The sequence below is a fragment of the Chelonia mydas genome, chromosome 10 (genome assembly GCF_015237465.2).
Source record: "Chelonia mydas isolate rCheMyd1 chromosome 10, rCheMyd1.pri.v2, whole genome shotgun sequence".
Classification (NCBI taxonomy): domain Eukaryota; kingdom Metazoa; phylum Chordata; order Testudines; family Cheloniidae; genus Chelonia; species Chelonia mydas.
The window spans coordinates 43,328,444-43,349,570 of record NC_051250.2 but is presented as its reverse complement, the minus strand read 5'-3'; the positions used below and the strand labels follow the sequence as shown (position 1 = coordinate 43,349,570).

Below are 21,127 nucleotides of genomic sequence, written 5' to 3'. Positions count from 1 at the left end.
ATAATAATGTGCTCATCTGGCTTTTACTTATAGCTAACTGAATTATCACCTCTTAGGGGAAATCTGAATACAGTTCCAATCTACTCCATTGGATCTAAGACTTAAAAGTTTTCACCCAATGGAAAAAAATGACTTGTACCATGAAGGGTAAACCAAAGGAATGTGCTTATTTGGACTCCCTGAATTAATTTTGTAAATGGTTACACTCCAGCTGTGAGCATTTCAAAGTAAAATACACACTGGAGGGGTTTATAAATAAATAATGCACTACAATAAACGAGAGTGGGGAAAGGACCCACTTAGGAAATGCCACAGAGCAACTCTCTATAATATCAAACCTGCATGACACAACAGATCAGAAAGTATATACAAGAAAAGCAATTTAACATTTTTGCTATGTGTTTATGATAGGTCTTTCTGGGCAACTCTTCTGATGCATTTCTTTTTATAAAATAAATGAAAAACCAAACAAAAAACACCTATCCCTATTGCACCTTACCAGGACATAAAAGTACATGTGGAAAGAGAGCAGCACCAGCAGTTCATGGTGAATTGCACACTGGAATGACCTACTACAAAGACAGATGGAAAGAAGAAAGCCTGGCTAAACCGTTACAGGAAGAGGGCCCTGGTCACACAACAAAAAGAATGGGTAGAACTCTTTCCAGAATAAGAACCATGGGCCAAGCCTAAGCCTCTGGCAGGGGAAAAATACATCACCACCTGTCATAGTTAGTAACCAAATACCAGTATTACTGCTCTTACCCACATGCAGAATTTTAGGAAATTCTCCCATCATTACTCTAGCACCAGCACAGCTCCAGCGGTGCTAACAACAGTGGGTAATGGAACAGATTGACCACAAACTTTTTTTATACCACTGTGGTCTGACCAGATCCCACCAGGGTCAAATGACACAGTGGTAAAATGCTTCTTCATTAGCTGCCATGGTGGAAAAACACTAAAATATCAGGGTAGATACAATTGTTATGCACAGATATAAAACCATATTTAGAGCCAATCATGCCACTAATTGTAGCGTGGAAATGGCCTTAGATTCCAATGAACTAAATTAGTGGCTGTGTAAATAAAGTCATCTCATTGCACTGCAAATCAATTTTTTGAAAAAACATTAAACAAAATAAGACAGTTACCTTTTCCTTAACTGGTGTTCTTCGAGATGTGTTGCTCATGCCTATTCCACAATAGGTGTGCATGCTCGCCACCTGCACCAGTGCCAGAAGATTTTCCCCTAGCAGTACCCGTAGGGGGAACACCCCAGCGACCCCTGGAGTGGCGCCTCCATGGCGCGGTATAAGGGGAGCTGCGTGTTTCCCCCACCCTCAGTTCCTTCTTGCCAGACAACTCCAACAGAGGGGAAGGAGGGTGGGATGTGGAATAGACATGAGCAACACATCTCGAAGAACACCAGTTACGGAAAAGGTAACTGTCTTTTCTTCTTCGAGTGATTGCTCATGTGTATTCCACAATAGGTGATTCCAAGCTATATCTGTTGGAGGTGGGAGGAGTTCACAGATCCCCGGGACGGAGTACGGCCCTGCCGAACCCAGCGTCATCCCTGGTTTGGGAGACAATCGCATAGTGCGAGGTAAACGTGTGAACCGAAGACCAAATGGCGGCCCTACAAATATCTTGGATAGGGACGTGGGCCACAAAGGCAGCTGATGAGGCCTGGGTCAGAGCTGAGTGTGCCTTTACAAATGGTGGCAGGGGAACACCCGCAAGATCATAACAGGTGCAAATGCACGTGGTGATCCAGTGGGAGAGGCGCTGGGTGGAAATCGACCGACCCCACACGCGTTCAGCTGAGGCAACAAACAGTTGAGAGGACTTCCTGAACAGCTTACTCCATTCCATGTAGAAGGCAAGCGCCCCACGCACGTAAAGCGTGTGGAGGCGGTGTTCCTCACTGGACGCGTCTGGCTTGGGGCAGAGGACAGGCAGGAAAATGTCCTGGCCCAAGTGATAGGCGAAGACCACCTTGGGGAGGAATGTGGGCGGAGCTGAACCTTATCCTTATGAAAAACCGTGTACAGGGATTCAGAAGTCAGGGCCCTGAGCTCCAAGACCCGCCTGGCTACATGACAGCAACCAGGAAGGCTACCTTCCACGAGAGGTGAGATCAGCAGCACATGGCCAGAGGTTCAAATGGGGGCCCTGTGAGACAGGATAACACCACATTCAGGTCCCACGGCGGGACAGGGGGCCTAATATATGGAAAAAGACGGTCCAATCCCTTAAGGAATCGTCCAGTCATAGCATGGGAGAACACCGTGTGTCCCTGCACCGGCGGATGGAAGGCCGATATGGCCACCAGGTGCACCCTGACCAACGAGAGCACCAGGCCCTGGGCTCTAAGGTGAAGGAGGTAGTCCAGGATAAGCTGGATTGGGACAGCCACCGGGGAAACACCCTGCTCGGCAGCCCATCTGGAGAACTGGGACCACTTCACTGAGTAGGCGTGGCGTTTGGAGGGCCGCCTAAATTCCAGAAGGATGTGCTGGACACCCTCCGAACACATCCACGCCTCCCTGCCTAGCCATTGAGCAGCCACACCGTGAGGTGGAGAGCCACTAAGCTGGGATGGAGGAGGCGGCCCCGGTCCTGGGAGAGCAGGTCCGGGCGGAGCGGCAACAGCTGCGGTGGAGCCACTGTCAGGTCCATGAGCATCCTGTACCAATGCTGCTGGGGCCATGCCGGGGAAATCAGGAGAACCCATGCCTTGTCCATTTTTACTTTTTCCAGGACCCTGCTGATGAGAGGGAACGGGGGGAAGGCATAGAGAAAGTGGTCCGACCAGGACAGGAGGAAGGCATCGGCATGTTGTTCGGGGTGGACCACCATCGAAGGGAGGCGATCACCAGGTCGGGCACGGTGAGGACCTTGTCCATCCTGTCCCAGGCCTGGGAGAACTCCGAGGCCAGCCAAAGCCGGAGGGGCCTCATTCGGAGCCTGGCGTGGCGGACCACATACGTGGACGCCGACATATGATCCAGGAGCTGGAGGCACATTCTGGCCGTTGTCACAGGGAACTTTGTGACCGTGTCAATGAGCCCTTTTAGGGTCTCGAATCTGCCCGGTGGGAGGAAAGCCATGGCTGACGAGGTGTCCAGGAGCGCCCCGATAAACTCTATGCGCTGAACTGGGACTAACATGGATTTGGTGTTGTTTACTAACAGGTCCAAGGCCACACACGTGGACAGTAGAAGCATCACGTGATCCTGCATCTGCGACTGGGAGCTGCCCTTGACCAGCCAATCGTCCAGGTAGGGAAAGATCTGGACCCCCCGGCACCTGAGGTAGGCTGCTACCACTGACATACATTTTGTGAACATCCTTGGGGCAGTGGATAGGCCAAATGGGAGGACCGTAAATTGGTAGTGATTCTGTCCCACCAGGAAACGGAAGAAGCGTCTGTGCCCCTCGAATATGTGGATGTGGAAATACGTGTCCTGCAGATCGAGGGCGGCATACCAATCCCTTGGATCCAGGGAGGGGATGATGGAGGCCAGGGAGACCATGCGGAACTTGAGTTTGACCATAAACTGGTTCAGTTCCCACAGATCCAGGATGGGCCTGAGTCCCCCTTTGGCCTTTGGGATAAGGAAATAGTGGGAGTAGACCCCTTGCCTCTGAACTCCCCAGGGACCATTTCCACTACTCCCAGGTCTAGGAGCTGCCCCACCTCCTGCTCTAGCAGGGCTTTGTGCGAAGGATCCCCCAGAAAGAACAGGGGTGGGGGATGGTTGGACGGGGTCGAAACAAATTGCTGCATGTAGCCCTGGGAGACAGTGTTGAGGACCCAGAGGTCCGAGGTTAGTCGCAACCACTCCGGGAGGAAAGCACACAACTGATTGCAGAAGGGAAGCTTTCTTGAGGGGGGATCCCCTTTGGGGACTGTCAAGGTGCCCTCTGGCGTCCCATCAAAACCACCTTTTCCCCACCTGCTTGCCCTTGGAGGACCCAGGCTGTGGGGCAGGCCTTGACTGCCGCTGAGGGCGCCTCTTATAGTCTCTCGACTTTTTATAGGCAGCCTCGGACTTAGGCAGGGCAGCCAGAGCAGGGGCCTGCTGTGGCTTAAACTTAGTTTTGGCTGGAGCTGGAACATAAAGACCCAGGGTCTGCAGGGTCATGCGGGAGTCCTTCATGCCATGTAGCTGTGTATCCATTTGTTCTGCAAACAGAGCCTTGCCATCAAACGGGAGATCCTGCATGGCCGACTGCGCCTCACTGGACAGCCCGGACAGCAGGAACCATGATGCCCTTCTCATTGACACCGCCGAGGCCATGGATCGAGCTGCCATGTCCACCGCATCTGCACCCTCCTCCACCAGCACCTTGAACTCTCTCTTATAGCGCTCCTGGAGGGAGTCCTCAAATTTGGGCAGCAAACCCCACAAGTTGAATTAGTATCTGCCCAGGAGAGCCTGGTGGCTTTCCAGCCGCAACTGGAAACTCAAGGATGAATAAACCTTTTTGCCAGAAGAGTCCAACCTTGAGTATTTATTTTTCGGGGTGGGGGCTCGTTGGCCCTGCTGTTCCATTGACCAACTCGACCACCAGGGAGTTGGGCATTGGGTGGGTGTAGAGGTACTCGTGCCCCTTGGTGGGTACAAAGTACTTGTGTTCCGCCTTCTTCGATATGGGGGCCAGGGAAGCCGGAGTTTGCCACAGGGCATTTGAAATCCTTGCCACCCCCTCATGGAGGAGCAAAGCCACCCTGCCCGGTGCTGAAGATGACAATGCATTGAACATGGAGTCCGAGGGCTCCTCCAGCTCTTCTGCCTGGAGGTGAAGGTTTGATGCCACCCGTTTTAAAAGTTCTTGATGGGCCCTAAAGTCCTCCTGTGGGACGGAGGGGGGGCGGGACCACTATCACCTCATCCGGGGAAGGCGAGGAAGCCAGTACAGTGCTCTGGGTATCTGCCAGCACCGGAGGGTCCACCACTTGGTCAGTCTCCGGGCACGGTGCTGAGGACGTACGTCCCACTGACTCTCTCCTTGGGGGTCTGGAGAGAGAGGCTGACGGTGCCTCTGAGGCTCCGGATACCAAGCGGGCCCCCATCAGGGGCTGTGTCGGAGGCCACGGTGCCCACGGGTACCACTGTGCCAGCTACTACGCCCGGTGCCACTGCACCTGCTGTGGCACCAACGGCCCCGGCTGTTCGGCTTGGCTGGCCTGGCCCATGGAAGGGCGACTATGAGCAGAGCCCGGGCTGATGAATGACCTGCCGTTGCCACGGGACCAGGAGGAACGGCGGTGCCGGGAGCGACGTTGCCCATGGGACTGTGATCTCAACGAGGAGGACCAGTTCCGCCTGTAGCTGCTGCTCCACGATCTGATCCGACAGGCAGACCAGCGACAGCGTGATGCCGGCGATCTACGCCCCAGGCTGCAGAGATGGTGCCTTGGCGGAGACTTGGAGCGGGATTCCGAGCGGGAACAGTGATGACATCCGTGCCGCGATCGGCTGTGGTAACCCCTGCAAGACGAGGACCTCTGGTGATGTCTGCCTCGGTCCTGTGGGTAATCGCTCTGTGGCGTGGAGAGGTGCCAGGAGTCCCAGTCCAACGGTACCCAACCAGACAATCTGGTGGAAGTCGAAGACGAGACACGTGGACTGCGTCCTGAACTGTCGCTGGGTGGAGAACAGCGTTGGGAACGTTCCCGCAACCGAGACCGGTGCTGCGCCGGGGGCGACGGTGGAGAACCCAGCGGTGGCTTGCCTCTGGAGTAGGGGGCCGACACTGGCGGCGCTCCTGGTACCAGCATGGTCATGACGTCTCTGGCCGCCTGCAGGGCCTCCGGCGTGGACGGCATCTGGACATCCAGGGAGGCCTGGTCCGATGCGGCCAGGCTACTCCGCTCAACATGAGTCAGAGGCCTAGAGGCCGGAGGGGATCGAGGACTGCCCAACATGGGTCTAGTCTCTGCCCCTGGTTTACCTCAGTGCTGCTGCAAAGAAGGCACTTTCTTAGCCTTCTTCTGCCCCATAGACAGGGAGCAGTTCCGATTAGTCGAAGGCACGGGGAGGTCGCCACGCACTGATGCTGTGTTGCCTGGTGCCGACTCGGAGTGGTGCACCGGAGCCGGGGTCAGCGCCGTCTCCATGAGAATAGCCCAGAGCCTAATGTTTCTTTCTCTCTTAGTCTGAGGTTTAAACGACTTGCAAATTTTGCAACGATCACTGATATGGGTCTCACCCAAACAGCGTAGACAGTCTGCATGTGGATCACTCCTTGGCATAGATCGCCTACAAGTGTTGCATGCCTTAAAACCCGGAGCACGGGGCCTGCCCCGGCCCGGGTACTGTAACTAAATGAACTAACTACAGGTACTAGCACTGAACAAACGAAAAGCTCTGGGGACGAGCTATAGCAAAGCTGGAGCAGCACAGTTCCGATGCACCTTCACTCGGCAGCAAGAAGGAACTGAGGGTGGGGGGAGCACGCAACTCCCTTTATACCGTGCCATGGAGGCACCACTCCAGGGGTCGCTGGGGTGCTCCCCCTACGGGTACTGCTAGGGGAAAAACTTCTGGCACCGGTGCACGTGGCGAGCATGCACACCTATAATGGAATACACATGAGCAATCATTCGAAGAACTCCTGGTTATCCCTAGTCCATCTCTAGTCCCTTTCCTCTGCCATCCCATGCTTCTGTTGGCATTCCAACTTCCCTGCTATCATTCCTCCTCCCCGCATTCCAGCATTACCAAATAGATTACATGCCTCAATCTGTTATGATATTTTCAGTAATTTGACCAAATGCCTGAAAGTTTTAGTCATTTGGCCAAACATTCACATGAAAGAATAGTTTTGACCAAAGGACTAAAATTTGCAGTCTCTGAACCAAACAACAACAGACAGAATGACTGAACACACATATATTCACTCCTCCTAAAGAATTATAAATCTTCCTGCCATTGTTCTACTCAGATATAGCAGTCCCTTTATTCTCTATGAAGTACATCTATACACACCATCCTGGAAAGCTTATTACAGCTGAACAATAGACTATACGATGAATAATGCTCTTAGCACTATTTTTATTTACTTTTTTACACATACAGACACCTTAATACAACATATTTTGAATATTGTGTGTAATAAATATAACAGCTTAAATAAAAAATGTTTACATATATTATGCATATGTAAATGAGACAACAGAAATGTGAGACAAAAGTCAATGTTTCAAATACAAGACCAATCTTCCAATTGCCACTTGCACCTCCTCCTGTTTAAGTAAGGAAAGATTCTAGCGTGATGCATGCTTTTAGGGCTACATTGTGAAATATTTCATGCAGTTCTTTAAAATAGGTGATAAGTCTCTTATTTTCATGTAAAGTAACCATGCACGCACACACAACACATGCACACAGGAGTGTGTGTGTTAAAGAATGGCAAGAATTTTTAAAGGAAAGAATTCATGGTAAGTTGCCAACTCACTCTTTCATGAGCAGCATGTCACAACCGTTTGGATTAAATTAAACCACTGTTGTGCGAGTACAATTCACTTTAAATACAAATGGACCCTTTAAGTCACCTTCCAAAAATAATTTAATATGAAACATTTAAGTATGATCATCATTCCCCTATTTCTAATGCCTGTTAATTTACCCGAGCTGGACTGCCAATAAAATAGTTATTATGGCTATTCCAGCTATAAATGAAAAAAATGTATTTAAAATATTCTCTTTTGATCTTGCATTACTATTAAGGGCTCCCATGATCAGTCATACCTCCCTACTCGGAGCACCCCATGAATCTCCAACTTGTAAAGTAAAGAAACAACAATGTAAAGTTAATATCCAAAAATCCTCCTTTTTAACAAAATCAATACAGACATCAGGTTGAGCACACAGAATGAGCAATGCAGTATGCTACAGTGATTGTTGCACCGGACAAGACAGAAGAGATCTTAGAAAATTTTTCACACATCAAATGGATCAAACAATATAGCCACAGATTGCTGGCTCCCACTTGGTGAGACGCTTCAGCATGCATGTTGTTTATAGTTTTAAAATTGGCTCCAAACTGTTTTTTGTGTGAGGAATTCTGTAGCTGAGCCAAGACACTCAGATTTTAAAATAATCCTTTACTTTTACAATTTCATGCAAGGGAGACTAGAGCAGAGCTCTTCAGTCAACCAGTTCATGTTCCAAATCGCTAACGAAAATGCTCTTTCAGGATGTAAATGCATCATCACATTAAGCCGCTCCCAAAAGAAATGCAGTTCTGCCTAAGTTAGTCTTGGATTTGACTAAACATCTGAAATAACATCTGTGAGTTTCATGACCACTTCCCTGTTTTCTGGTCCAAAAAGGGGAATATATCCTGTCCTCAACAAGCCCTACTGTAGCTACTCAGAATGGTTAAAAAAAAAACTTTTCTATTTATTAAACTAGCACTTCTACATATATACTATTGTGTCCGTCCCCCCCAAAAGTACTCCAGAGGGGTCGGCATGAGTTGTATCGTCCTATCAGGGATAGTTTGTCAAGTACCCCAACCCCAAATGTGCATTTACTGAGTAAACAATCAAATAACTTCTCTTCTGTTAACAAAAAACAGTTCTTCTAGTAAGAATGTATTCAGGTGCAAAGACAAAAAGCTCTCTCACTCATCTCTGTGATGAGTGCAACACTGATAGCAGGTATAATGAAAGACTTTCTAGTTAGTTTGATTTTGCTCTCTGATCTTACATCCTACAGCTTGGGAAGCGCCCCCAACATCACTGGAATATGCTTAACATTTCCTTGTATGGACTTCACTTTGCATGTTCCTTTATATACATATACATACTTCTTTTTTAAACAGATGAACCGAAAATTCAGTTTGCAGTACAATATTTAAATAATGAAATACAAATTATTTTAATTTGTGTCTCTTAAAACTTCTAAAGTTTCTGTTTCAACTTTGCTAACTGCAGTCTTCACTTCAGCATAAGGTTGCAATGCAGAAAGCATGCACAGAAATAATATGACCTTTTGCATGCAAGTCTAGCCTTTATCTTATTTTTAAGTTCAATTTTCAATAAAGAAACAAAAAAGCAACATAAGCTCAACACACGAATATGAAGAAAATGACTAGCGCAGTAACGCAATGCTAGATTTTACAAATAAAACCTAATTTCTGTACACAACTCATTTTTTGATTGGGGCTCCCCTGGTTTAGAAATCAATTGCTCAGAAAACAGTCTGATGTCATCAAATGGTTTCATATGTCTGTAGCAGAGTCTTGGGGTTTAATTTAAATAAATGAAATTTCTTAGTCACAGACAGAAAACAAATACCTAAATTCTAGTAAGCAAATAAGTGTCCGGTAAGTCACGCAATATGAAATTAAGGAGCAAGCATGAAATAAAATTAGCATCAGACAACCTTTATTACTTAATAGCACAGTTCACTATAAAGAAGTATGCACATAAGGAAGATGTAGAATCCCAATTTATGAATCACATTTAATTTAAGATTTTTTTTAGGTGACCTGACATTACTTTAACCCCCCCACACATTTAGAATAATGTATCAAATGCAATGAATAAAAACTGTAAGAAGCATTCAGCAAATAAGTAACTTACAGCTCACCTTGGTTTGATTGCTGTGCAGGTCCCAAAGTACAGATCACTCTCAGATTGCTGAGTACTTGTGGCACCTTAGAGACTAAAATTTATTTGGACATAAGCTTTCATGGGCTAAAACCCACTTCATCAGATGCATGCAGTGGAAAATACAGTAGGAAGAAATATATACCCAGAGAACATGAAAAAATGGGGGTTGCCATACCAACTCTAACGAGACTAATCAATTAAGGTGGGCTATTATTAGCAGGAGAAAAAACTGTTGTACTGATAATCAGGATGGCCCATTTCAAACAGTTGACAAGAAGGTGAGAGTAACAGTAGGGGGAAAATTAGCATGGGGAAATAGTTTTTAGTTTCTGTAATGACCCATCCACTCCCAGTCTTTTATTCAAGCCTAATTAAATGGTGTCCAGTTTGCAAATTAATTCCAGTTCTGCAGTTTCTCGTTGGAGTCTGTTTTTGAAGGTTTTTTTGGTTGAAGAATTGCAACTTTTAGGTCTGCAATTGAGTGTCCAGTGAGATTGAAGTGTTCTCCAACTGGTTTTTGAATGTTATAATTCTTAACGTCTGATTTGTGTCCATTTATTCTTTTACGTAGCGACTGTCCGGTTTGGCCAATGTACATGGCAGAGGGGCATTGCTGGCACATGATGGCATATATCACATTCGTAGATGTGCAGGTGAATGAGCCTCTGATAGTGTGGCTGATGTGATTAGATCCTATGATGGTGTCCCCTGAATAGATATGCGGACAGAGTTGGCAATGGGCTTTGTTACAAGGATAAGTTCCTGGGTTAGTGTTTTTGTTGTGTGGTTGCTGGTGAGTATTTGCTTCAGGTTGGCGGGCTGTCTGTAAGTGAGGACTGGCCTGTCTCCCAAGATCTGTGAGAGTGAGGGATCGTCCTTCAGGATAGGTTGTAGATCCCTGATGATGTGCTGGAGAAGTTTTAGTTGGGGGCTGAAGGTGACAGCTAGTGGCGTTCTGTTACTTTCTTTTTGGGCCTGTCCTGTAGTAGGTGACTTCTGGGTACTCTTCTGGCTCTGTCAATCTGTTTCTTCACTTCAGCAGGTGGGTACTGTAGTTTTAAGATCATTTGATATAGATTTGTAGGTGTTTTTCTCTGTCTGAGGGATTGGCGCAAATGTGGTTGTATCTTAGAGCTTGGCTGTAGACAATGGATCATGTGATGTGGTCTGGATGAAAGCTGGAGGCATGTAGGTAAGAATAGCGGTCCGCAGGTTTCTGGTATAGGGTGGTGTTTATGTGACTATCACTTATTAGCACTGTAGTGTCCAGGAAGTGGATCTCTTGTGCGGACTGGTCCACGCTGAGGTTGATGTTGGGATGGAAATTGTTGAAATCATGGTGGAATTCCTCAAGGGCTTCTTTTCCATGGGTCCACGAGATGAATATGTCATCAATGGAGTGCAAGTAGAGTAGGGGTGTTAGGGGACGAGAGCTGAGGAAGCGTTGTTCTAAGTCAGCCATAAAAATGTTGGCTGACTTAGAAAGATTGTACTTAGAAAAATGGGATGGCTATGGGTACCCGCATGCCCCACAGTATGCCAACTAAAACCTCTCCAGCGCATCATCAAGGATCTACAACCTATCCTGAATGATGATCCCTCACTGTCACAGATCTTGGGAGACAGGCCAGTCCTCACTCAGACAGTCCCCCAACCTGAAGCAAATACTCACCAACCACCACACACCAAACAACAAAAAAACTAACCCAGGAACCTATCCTTGTAACAAAGCCCGTTGCCAACTCTGCCCACATATCTGTTCAAGGGACACCATCACAGGACCTAATCACATCAGCCACACCGTCCGGGGCTCATTCACCTGCACATCTACCAATGTGATATATGCCATCATGTGCCAGCAATGCCCCTCTGCCAAGTACATTAGCCAAACCGGACAGTCGCTACACAAAAGAATAAATGGACACAAATCAGACTTTAAGAATTATAACATTCAAAAACCAGTCAGAGGACACTTCAACCTCCCTGGACACTTAATTACAAACCTAAAAGTCGCAATTCTTCAACCAAAAAAACCTTCAAAAACAGACTCCAACGAGAAACTGCAGAACTGGAATTAATCTGCAAACTGGACACCATTAAACTAGGCTTGAATAAAGACTGGAAGTGGATGGGTCATTACAGAAACTAAAAACTAATTCCCCATGCTAATTTTTCCCCTACTGTTACTTACACCTTCTTGTCAACTGTTTGAAATGGGCCATCCTGATCATCACTACAACAGTTTTTTTTCTCCTGCTGATAATAGCCCATTTTAATTGATTAGTCTCATTAGAGTTGGTATGGCAACCCCCATTTTTTCATGTTCTCTGTGTGTGTGTGTGTGTGTGTATCTATATATATCTATATATATTGTGACAAAGTTCCTCCTCTACCTTGGTGGGTCTTGTGCTTATTGGTGGATTTGCTCGCCTTGGAGCTTCACAGCAGCCCTCAGTTTGGCCGTTTTCATGAACCCACAGTAAAGGTCAACTCCTCGTGTGTCTGACCAGCGTTGGGAGGTTTGGGGGGAACCCGGGCCCGCCCTTTACTCCAGGTTCCAGACCAGGGCCCTGTGGAATGAAGCTGTCTAGAGTGCCTCCTGGAACAGCTGAGTGACAGCTACAACGCCCTGGGCTACTTCCCCATGGCCTCCTCCCAACCCCTTCTTTAGTCTCACCATGGGACCTTCCTCCTGGTGTCTGATAATGCTTGTACTCTTCAGTCCTCCAACAGTACGCTTTCTCACTCTCAGCTCCTACTGCCTCTTGCTCCCAGCTCCTCACAAACGCACCACAAACTGAAGTGAGCTTGTTTTTAAACCCAGGTGCCCTGATTAGCCTGCCTTAATTGATTCTTGCAGCTTCTTGATGGGCTGCAGGTGTTCTAATCAGTCTGTCTGTCTTAATTGTCTCCAGAAGGTTCCTGATTGTTCTGGAACCTTCCCTGTTACCTTACCCAGGGAAAAAGGGACCTACTTAACCTGGGGCTAATATATCTGCCTTCAATTACTCTCCTGTAGCCATCTGGCCCGACCCTGTCACAATATCTACATATATTTTCCTACTGTATTTTCCACTGCACGCATCTGATGAAGTGGGTTTTAGCCTATGAAAGCTTATGCCCAAATAAAATTCTTAGTCTCTAAGGTGCCACAAGTACTCCTTGTTCTTTTTGCTGGTACAGACTAACACGGCTACCACTCTGAAACCTGTAACAGATTGTTGGCTCCCACTTTGTGTGACGCTTCAGCATGCATGTTGATGATGTAAAACGCCACAGAATTCCACTTCAGATTGGCAATGGTCTATAAATTAAGTTCTAGAGGAGAACTGTTTGTTTGTTTTACAATACTTCACAAATATGTGATATTGTAAAAAAACAAAACAAATCAGACCTTACTTTCCCTAACAGGATGACTCCAATCTACAGCAGCATTCCACAGCGTGTGATGTCACACATAATAGATGCTGGGATGTCGCCCTGAGTGGGAGTCAGTGAGCCATGTGTCTGAAGATTGGGATCTGCAAAACAATAGACAGACACACATTTTAAGTCTGTGTGTGGAACATATCTTTCCTTGTTTTGAGGTCAATCCTTTGATAATCCTAAACTGATTGGTTTATTTAAATTATTTACAAGCCATACCATATATTGGCATACAACATTATGGGCAGAGGCTGATCTGTTCATCTGAAAAATGTCATACTTTCAAAATCATCTGAAAACAACAACAACACATTTTAGCAAAAACTGGGGGACCTGAGAAAAGTCCATTTACTATTAACAATGATAAAAAGCCAAAGATTAAAAGCAAGCTGGAAAATGGTCCCCTTAACACATGGTGTACAAGTGCATTATTAGCATCAAAACTATTTTAACTAACCATTAAGGATGAGACTCATACAAAGCCTAACATATGTTAAAAGGTAAAGAGAAATCAATAAGAGCTATCTGAAAGCTTTAATACTATAGCTGATACCAGAAGGAAAATCTATGACCTCATTAATAAAGGACAGGATTTGAGACTTGAAGAACAAAAAAGGTGATAATCGTATCAGCAATGGTAAAACAGCTAAAAGGTATAGAAGCAGGAACACAGGAAATGAGGAATACACAATAAGACCAAGTGACTCTCACTAAAACTGATAAAAAGCAGCAGCGCTACAGAACAAGGACAGAGCTTACAGCAACTCAAGACTCAGGTCAGGGACAGCAAACTACAAATTCTAACTGCCAGCAAGCAAGAGAAGCGAAATCCTACTTTTTTTTTAATATACAGAATAATTTATTGTACATTTACTAAAAATGAATCAAAGGTCTGATCTAAATCCTTCCAATATGGGATTTGAAAAGCATTGGTGGGACAAAGATTGTGTATTTGATACTAGTGACTGAAAAGGTCCAAAAAAGAAGCCAGTGCAATATACAGTATAAACCTACCTCTTAGGATATGAATATTCTCTTCTCTTCCCGCTTTTCACTGGCCTGCTGATTCAGGCCAGATGATGGGAAATACCAGCAAATGAGGTCTAGCACAGGGAATGAAGGTGCAGCTTTTCTAACCAACAAAATTACACAGCTTATCCAAAGGGTTTGTTTTTGTTTTAAATACCATAAATTAGACACCCAGCGGTAAAAGTAGGAGAAAACTGCAGGGAATTTTAGAAAGACTCTGATTAGGTTGACCAGAAGTTTTGGTTTATAGGGATTTCCCAGCTGATTTTACTGAAAATGGGGGTTTGTCCTGATTTCAGTAATATCCCAGAACATTTTGTTCCCTTTTGGTAGCTGCATGTGTCTTCATATGGCAGAGTGAGTAAAGCAGTGTTTTTGTCCTTATTTCACGCTACACTAAAGCTGAACTTCTAATTAGGTGATTGCTTCCTTCTGCAGCCTCCAGCATGAGGCACTCAAAATCTCCAACTACCACAGCAGCACAACAGGCCCAATCCTAGCCGAGGTGGATGTTCAGGTCTTTGTAGCCAGTAAGAAGTTGGATTTTCAGGACAGTTAGGCACAGACATGAGCAGGTGAGGGAGGGATGGACACCTAGGGTATGTCTACATTGCAAACAAAGGTGTGGTCTTAATTCGGTTTAGCTAACACAGCTATTCGGCTTTTAACTTGGGTTAGCAGCTTCAGTTCAACCCAGCACCCCATAGGCTTTAACTAAAGTTAAAAGCCGAGCTGCCATGTCTTCATTGCTGTTTTAATCCAAGTTAGCTAACGTGGGGTAAGAACATATTTGAGGGCACCTCCTCTACTTGCACTGAGCTGTAGCAGGATCCACACGGGACACTGCTGTGCAGCAAGCTGGTGTGCTATTCATTCACATCCTGGCTTGCCATATAGACAAGCCCTTTGAGTGCCTTCTAGCTATTTTGTGCTAACTTTCCTGTGAAGACAAGGCCTTAAGCTCTGTGCTTCAGTTCCACTACTTATAAAATGGACATAATACATAGTTCTACTTACCTCTCTGGGGAGTTGTGAAAGTTAACCTTAATAAATAAAGGTTTGGAAAATGCTTTGAAGTTGTAAAGTGTTATGTATCAACTTATTTTTATGTATTTCTATTCTTCATCCTGATGTGCTGCCATAAACAAACAGGTAATTCTTTTAAAGTATTCTAGCTAGGTTCAGTAAGACAAGTAACAATGTTCTAGCCCAAGTATGCATACAGATATTGAAGAATAGCTAGTGTTTTTAAACGTACTTTTAAAAGTAGTAGTGAATTAATCTGGTTAATATTTTAGATATACATTCCCTTGACAATAAAGCAAACTTATATGCTCTCCAAATACATAAATTCCCTCTTCAGACAGCCCCAAGAAAAGCTTTCAGACCCTTGGAAATTGTACAGAATGTAAAATTTACAGTAAAATACCAAAGTGAGAGAGCAGCCAGAAGAAACATAGTATGTTATCCATTTTAACAAACTTGCGTGCCAACACAGTCATCACCACATATTAAACATTCATTTTTACAAAAAACAAAGATTTGTGCACACAGACCATAATTATTTTCCTATATAAATTACAAGCATTTCAATGCAGTAAAATAAAGGGTCAGACTTATGTTAAGATCTGTAATTTCAACCAATTGTACAGTAATTCAAACGCAATGTTAGCAATCATTCTTTGGCATCCATGGTGTCAGCTAAGACATATGACTGAGTACTTCTGCTGGCCTGTGCCAAAAACATAAAAACCAAGGGAATTGGACTAGCCGCGTGTGTGCATATATATATTATTTACACACACGTGCATGCACACACACACTTGCATCCTGTCCAATTTTTTTTTGAATATTAACATTCAATTGATACTACTGGTTTGTTAAATGTGTAATCAGAGATTTCACTTGATTTAATAAAATAATTAGAAATGACAATGTCATGGTTAAAGATGCTCACTCTAACATAGTAACATTCTATTAAAGAGAGCTATGATTGTATTACTGTATAATGTTTCTCTAAACAGAAGCTCATCATTGTAATGATTATTGTATTGTCTCTAATGTTTACATGGCAAGGATCTGTAAAAATGTTAAAACTTCCTAAATAAATAAATAAATAAATAAATAAATAAATAGTTAAAAATACACCCACCCATACCCTTAGCTTTCAATAAATATTCAAGAGTCGGGGCCTCTTTAGGGCAGAAGAAAATATTTGTGTACTGTTCTTTAAATCAATAAAGTAGAGCAACCACATTAATAATGCCTTCAAGTAGTATTCACACATCTAGCCTCGTCTGATTTTCTTCTCAACAGTGTAGGTTGCTAACATTCTGCATTAACATTCTTTTAAATACATGGAGATTGGCATGCCTTTTCAGGGGCACATGTGTCTTTTTGTGTCCAATACAAAACCTCTCCCAATCACAAGTCACTTCAAGGCCTACAATTCTCGACACAATTCATGACAGGTTAAGATCCGCCCCGACTCACAAAACATCACTTTTAAAAAAATCAAAATTATGTGCTCATTCTTAAAATGTTAATGGTAATGCTGCACAAGGAAACTCTTACTCCCTTTGCCAGGCAACTTGCCATCAATTGTTTGGGTAATGTTTTACCCTGAAATTACACATTTTACAAGAGGAAGTTTTCAACCTGACAAGCTGGCAGGAGAATCCAGGTGTTACCTTGGTGCTTTCCTCCACATCCTTTGTATTCAAAAGTGCATGATTAATTCGAAAAACTATCCAATCAAACAGGGCGCTGTACAGTGATTTAGCCATGGAATTCCGCACAGTCACAGCCTAGAAAAAATGAAAATAAGGATTAGAAATAATTAATTACCTGCATTAAAACTGGTTTACGTAATAATAAAGAAGTTGTGTGTCCAACATCCGTCTTTAGTTTAGAGAAAACTTTTATCTTCATTATATGCTCCACTGCTCCTGAAGCACTTAGTGATTTGTCTTCATTACCAGTCTATTCAACCAAGCCTGAACTATTCCGCCTGAATTTGGCTGGTTTTACTCTGGTGGATGATGCAGGAGTCCAGCCCATAGAATACAATAAATGACACAGATGAGATCTGAGCCTCTATGGAATCACTCAGCTTCCTGAATACCTAAAACCTGCTGGCTCCAACCCCGGGAGTTGCAAATCACACTTATAAGGTCCATCTACACTGCATACTTCTTGTGGTGGTATGTAAAGTACATACACGGTTAGCACTGCTAGCACAGCTACAAACAGCATAGATGGTGAGGTACTGCTCAGGTGAGTAAAGACATGCCTGAAGCCTATGAGTATCTACCCAAGTATATACCCTACATGGCTCTCTACAGCCCAAGCACTGCCTCCCCCATCTACATTGCTATTTTTAGCCCTGTTGCATCCCGCTGCCTCCCTGCTGCAGAAGCCTTTCCCCACCACTGGGAGAGACTCCAGCAGTGGGGAGCCAGTGTGGACACAGGGCTTTGCTTTTCACTGCGGCATCTAGTTATACATACTCTACATGCTACCAACATTGGCCTGCAGAGTAGACATAGCCATATGCAGATTTACTGCTCTTCAAACAGCCATCACAGAATAAAGAATAATACTTTTTTAGAAATGCCATCCAAGTCGTGATGAGAGAAGGCTTTGGATTCTTTGACCATGGGATGGTGTTCCATGAAGGAGGAGTGCTGGGCAGAGACGGGTTCCATCTTACGAAGAGAGGGAAGAGCATCTTTGCCAGCAGGCTGGCTAACCTAGTGAGGAGGGCTTTAAACTAGGTTCACCGGGGGAAGGAGACCAAAGCCCTGAGGTAAGTGGGAAAGCGGGATACCGGGAGGAAGCACAGGCAGGAATGTCTGTGAGGGGAGGGCTCCTGCCTCATACTGGGAATGAGGGGCGATCAACAGGTTATCTCAAGTGCTTATATACAAATGCACAAAGCCTTGGAAACAAGCAGGGAGAACTGGAGGTCCTGGTGATGTCAAGGAACTATGACGTGATTGGAATAACAGAGACTTGGTGGGATAACTCACATGACTGGAGTACAGTCATGGATGATTATAAACTGTTCAGGAAGGACAGGCAGGGCAGAAAAGGTGGGGGAGTAGCACTGTATGTAAGGGAGCAGTATGACTGCTCAGAGCTCCGGTACGAAACTGTGGAAAAACCTGAGTGTCTCTGGATTAAGTTTAGAAGTGTGTGCAACAAGAGTGATGTAGTGGTGGGAGTCTGCTATAGACCACCGGATGAGGTGGATGAGGTGGATGAGGCTTTCTTCCAGCAACTCACGGAAGCTACTAGATCGCATGCCCTGATTCTCATGGGTGACTTTAATTTTCCTGATATCTGCTGGGAGAGCAATACAGCGGTGCATAGACAATCCAGGAAGTTTTTGGAAAGCGTAGGGGACAATTTCCTGGTGCAAGTGCTAGGGGAGCCAACTAGGGGGGGCGCTTTTCTTGACCTGCTGCTCACAAACCGGGTAGAATTAGTGGGGGAAGCAAAAGTGGATGGGAATCTGGGAGGCAGTGACCATGAGTTGGTTGAGTTCAGGATCCTGACGCAGGGAAGAAAGGTAAGCAGCAGGATACGGACCCTGGACTTCAGGAAAGCAGACTTCGACTCCCTCAGGGAACAGATGGCCAGGATCCCCTGGGGGACTAACATGAAGGGGAAGGGAGTCCAGGAGAGCTGGCTGTATTTCAAGGAATCCCTGTTGAGGTTACAGGGACAAACCATCCCGATGAGTCTAAAGAATAGTAAATATGGCAGGCGACCAGCTTGGCTTAATGGTGAAATCCTAGCGGATCTTAAACATAAAAAAGAAGCTTACAAGAAGTGGAAGGTTGGACATATGACCAGGGAAGAGTATAAAAATATTGCTCGGGCATGTAGGAAAGATATCAGGAGGGCCAAATCGCACCTGGAGCTGCAGCTAGCAAGAGATGTCAAGAGTAACAAGAAGGGTTTCTTCAGGTATGTTGGCAACAAGAAGAAAGCCAAGGAAAGCGTGGGCCCCTTACTGAATGAGGGAGGCAACCTAGTGACAGAGGATGTGGAAAAAGCTAATGTACTCAATGCTTTTTTTGCCTCTGTTTTCACTAACAAGGTCAGCTCCCAGACTGCTGCGCTGGGCATCACAAAATGGGGAAGAGATGGCCAGCCCTCTGTGGAGATAGAGGTGGTTAGGGACTATTTAGAAAAGCTGGACGTGCACAAGTCCATAGGGCCGGACGAGTTGCATCCGAGAGTGCTGAAGGAATTGGCGGCTGTGATTGCAGAGCCCTTGGCCATTATCTTTGAAAACTCGTGGCGAACGGGGGAAGTCCCGGATGACTGGAAAAAGGCTAATGTAGTGCCAATCTTTAAAAAAGGGAAGAAGGAGGATCCTGGGAACTACAGGCCAGTCAGCCTCACCTCAGTCCCTGGAAAAATCATGGAGCAGGTCCTCAAAGAATCAATCCTGAAGCACTTACATGAGAGGAAAGTGATCAGGAACAGTCAGCATGGATTCACCAAGGGAAGGTCATGCCTGACTAATCTAATCGCCTTTTATGATGAGATTACTGGTTCTGTGGATGAAGGGAAAGCAGTGGATGTATTGTTTCTTGACTTTAGCAAAGCTTTTGACACGGTCTCCCACAGTATTCTTGTCAGCAAGTTAAGGAAGTATGGGCTGGATGAATGCACTATAAGGTGGGTAGAAAGCTGGCTAGATTGTCGGGCTCAACGGGTAGTGATCAATGGCTCCATGTCTAGCTGGCAGCCGGTGTCAAGTGGAGTGCCCCAGGGGTCGGTCCTGGGGCCGGTTTTGTTCAATATCTTCATAAATGATCCGGAGGATGGTGTGGATTGCACTCTCAGCAAATTTGCGGATGATACTAAACTGGGAGGGGTGGTAGATACGCTGGAGGGGAGGGATAGGATACAGAAGGACCTAGACAAATTGGAGGATTGGGCCAAAAGAAATCTGATGAGGTTCAATAAGGATAAGTGCAGCGTCCTGCACTTAGGATGGAAGAATCCAATGCACCGCTACAGACTAGGGACCGAATGGCTAGGCAGCAGTTCTGCGGAAAAGGACCTAGGGGTGACAGTGGACGAGAAGCTGGATATGAGTCAGCAGTGTGCCCTTGTTGCCAAGAAGACCAATGGCATTTTGGGATGTATAAGTAGGGGCATAGCCAGCAGATCGAGGGACGTGATCGTTCCCCTCTATTCGACACTGGTGAGGCCTCATCTGGAGTACTGTGTCCAGTTTTGTGCCCCACACTACAAGAAGGATGTGGATAAATTGGAGAGAGTCCAGCGAAGGGCAATAAAAATGATTAGGGGTCTAGAGCACATGACTTATGAGGAGAGGCTGAGGGAGCTGGGATTGTTTAGTCTGCAGAAGAGAAGAATGAGGGGGGATTTGATAGCTGCTTTCAACTACCTGAAAGGGGGTTCCAAAGAGGATGGCTCTAGACTGTTCTCAATGGTAGCAGATGACAGAACGAGGAGTAATGGTCTCAAGTTGCAATGGGGGAGGTTTAGATTGGATATTAGGAAAAACTTTTTCACTAAGAGGGTGGTGAAACACTGGAATGCGTTACCTAGGGAGGTGGTAGAATCTCCTTCCTTAGAGGTTTTTAAGGTCAGGCTTGACAAAGCCCTGGCTGGGATGATTTAACTGGGAATTGGTCCTGCTTCGAGCAGGGGGTTGGACTAGATGACCTTCTGGGGTCCCTTCCAACCCTGATATTCTATGATTCTATGCTCTTTCATCTGCGTCGCAAGAGATTTCATTTGACTGACAATGGTTAAAAAGCAAGAAAGAACTAAGATATCAATATGCAGTTTGTTTTTTCCAAAAACATATGCTGTCTGAAACAGATACTTAGGTACTGGGCAGGAAAGGAGCTGATAATTCATACTTTGAGGTCCTACTGAAATTAACAACCTGCTGAAGCTATTTTGGCCCTCAGTTTACCATTCCCTGGCTTGAATTATTACCTTGCCATTTATACAAAGGCTGCTGTATATGTTAATTACTTA

The 21,127-nt window shown here is 45.4% G+C and overlaps 1 protein-coding gene across 21 annotated transcripts in view; it reads right to left on the bottom strand.

Moving 5' to 3' along the window:
• MYO9A (myosin IXA) overlaps positions 1-21,127 on the bottom strand; it is a 457,919-nt gene that overhangs the window by 143,886 nt on the left and 292,906 nt on the right. For all 21 annotated transcript variants that reach the window (XM_043524473.1, XM_043524485.1, XM_043524478.1 and 18 more), the window contains one exon: positions 16,783-16,899. In XM_043524473.1, coding sequence (XP_043380408.1) covers positions 16,783-16,899 — 117 coding nt within the window. The remainder of the gene's footprint in view (positions 1-16,782; positions 16,900-21,127) is intronic.